General features: G+C 35.1%; 1 protein-coding gene across 1 annotated transcript; it reads left to right on the top strand.

The window, feature by feature from the left end:
- The first annotated feature begins 287 nt into the window (after positions 1 to 287).
- Positions 288 to 1,450, top strand: TMEM74 (transmembrane protein 74). The gene has a single exon (XM_063450289.1). It carries the CDS (start codon positions 336 to 338, stop codon positions 1,152 to 1,154), a length of 819 nt encoding a protein of 272 aa, XP_063306359.1. The 5' UTR covers positions 288 to 335; the 3' UTR covers positions 1,155 to 1,450.
- The last annotated feature ends 505 nt before the right edge of the window (positions 1,451 to 1,955 follow it).

Here is a 1,955-nt window from a genome sequence, read left to right as displayed (position 1 = left end):
GGTGAACAGCATCCAATGTAATCTTTTTTTCCTGTTTTGCATATTTTTTATATATTATTTCTATTCTACATTTAAATGTTGACTCTTCCAACCAAGGATGCCCTTTTTAAAATAGTATTTGAAATGTTTGTTTGTATCTTTTCCATTCTGTGATCTCTATTAACAGAAAATATTAAACATTTAAGGAATACAGATTTCTCATTGAGCCGTTGGGATGTTTTCCTTTTTACATTATCTATGTGTTTGTTTCCTAACATTTATCTATATTTTATTTTCAACACAGCATCGCTCACCGTGGAATGAGCTAGACCTAATATGTAGAGTATACGGCTTGCATGGAGCTTTTACATATCACTGGGAAGACTCAGAGGCTCGATGAATGCAACAATGTGGATTGGAGCTACAGCACTTCCAACAACAATGACATAAAGACTTTTTGTTATGAAAATTATAATTTAGCAGCCGAGGTTTCACCAGATCAGTATGAGACTATACAGTTGGAACCAACACTTGATGCACCAGATGTGAAACATCTTCATGGAGATGCAGCCAAGGAGCAAAAAAAGATATGCTGCTTGGAAGAACTTGAGACTTCATTTACATATGTTGATGAAAATGTCAACATTGAGCTAGTGACCCATCCACCTTCCAATACGACAACCCATGGACATCTGCATCACACGACTGACCTAGAAATTCAACCAGATCCGATACAGGATGCATCCTTAATGTTCGATGATGATGCTCTATCTGAAGCCTCTGGAAAGTCTGTAGATTATGGATTCATCAGTGCAGTTACTTTCCTTGTTACGGGGATATTACTTGTAATCATTTCATACTTAGTCCCAAGGGACATCAAATCCGATCCAAACTCAACCACAGCTAGAGAAATGGAGCAATTAGAAAAGAAGAATGCCATCATAGGTGGCCATCTGGATAGGTGCGTTATAGCTGGGCTTTGTCTTTTAACTCTGGGTGGTGTAGTTTTATCAATTTTACTAATGATATCCATGTGGAAGGGTGAAATATACAGGAGAAAAACCTTAGCAGCTAAAGAATCTTCAAAACTGTATGGATCCATCAATTTTAACCAAGCAAAGACTGGTGGTAATGACAATGTATTAGTGCAAGAGGATACAGTGGACATTAATTAAAATACACGTTTTTTTTTCTATATTCTGCTTTTACAAATAAATATACTACATTTTGTGTTAAAATAAAAGGGTCACTCAAGGTTAGGTTTACTTCTCATATTTTCTTACATATTGTTTTAGCAACCTTCTGGGGAAGGAAATCTTTGGGTTTTCTTAGCCAATGTTTTTTTCACCTATAACTTTCCATAGAATAATTATGGTGTTTGGACTTGGGCATTGACTCTTGCTCATTAATGTCTCATTCAAGTTAATGATACAAAGTGTATACATGCACAACAGATCTGTTCATAGCTTTCTATTTATTTTGGGCAATACCAGTATTACAAGTGAGCTGTTTTCATTCATTTTTTTTTTGTTTGTAATTAATAAAGAATCTGTAAATGGCTTTGCCGTACGTCAGCATCCCCTAAGTGAGAAAAGGTTGCGGAGTGATTTTTTTGGGAAGTATACAACTGTACATTTTCTACTATATGTCACCTTACTTGTGTGAGATGCAGGAAGGTAAGGAGCCATGAAGTCAAGAGTTTTAATTTCATATAATGGCAACAAAGCCCCCAAAGCAGAAATGCATAAGGCATTAAAAAAATACGTTAATGAATAATATTTCTGTAATGCCTTGTCATTGCATCTTGTAACTCTCGTTGTCTGTTTTCCCATTCTGATAGAGCCCGATATTATTCTTTAATGCAAATGTAGATATATTCGTTTCAATGGTATTATTAACTTTGATTATCCTTACTTATAAATTGCGGAGAGAGTTCGAGCTGTAACTGATTAAATAATAAACACTGATAAGACCTT

This window comes from Pelobates fuscus, chromosome 4 (genome assembly GCF_036172605.1).
Source record: "Pelobates fuscus isolate aPelFus1 chromosome 4, aPelFus1.pri, whole genome shotgun sequence".
Lineage (NCBI taxonomy): Eukaryota > Metazoa > Chordata > Amphibia > Anura > Pelobatidae > Pelobates > Pelobates fuscus.
This window is presented reverse-complemented; position numbering and strand designations above follow the sequence as displayed.

Excerpts from the sequence above, each read along its gene's own strand:
- TMEM74 (XM_063450289.1), top strand. The coding sequence starts at position 336 with ATGGAGCTTTTACATATCACTGGGAAGACTCAGAGGCTCGATGAATGC.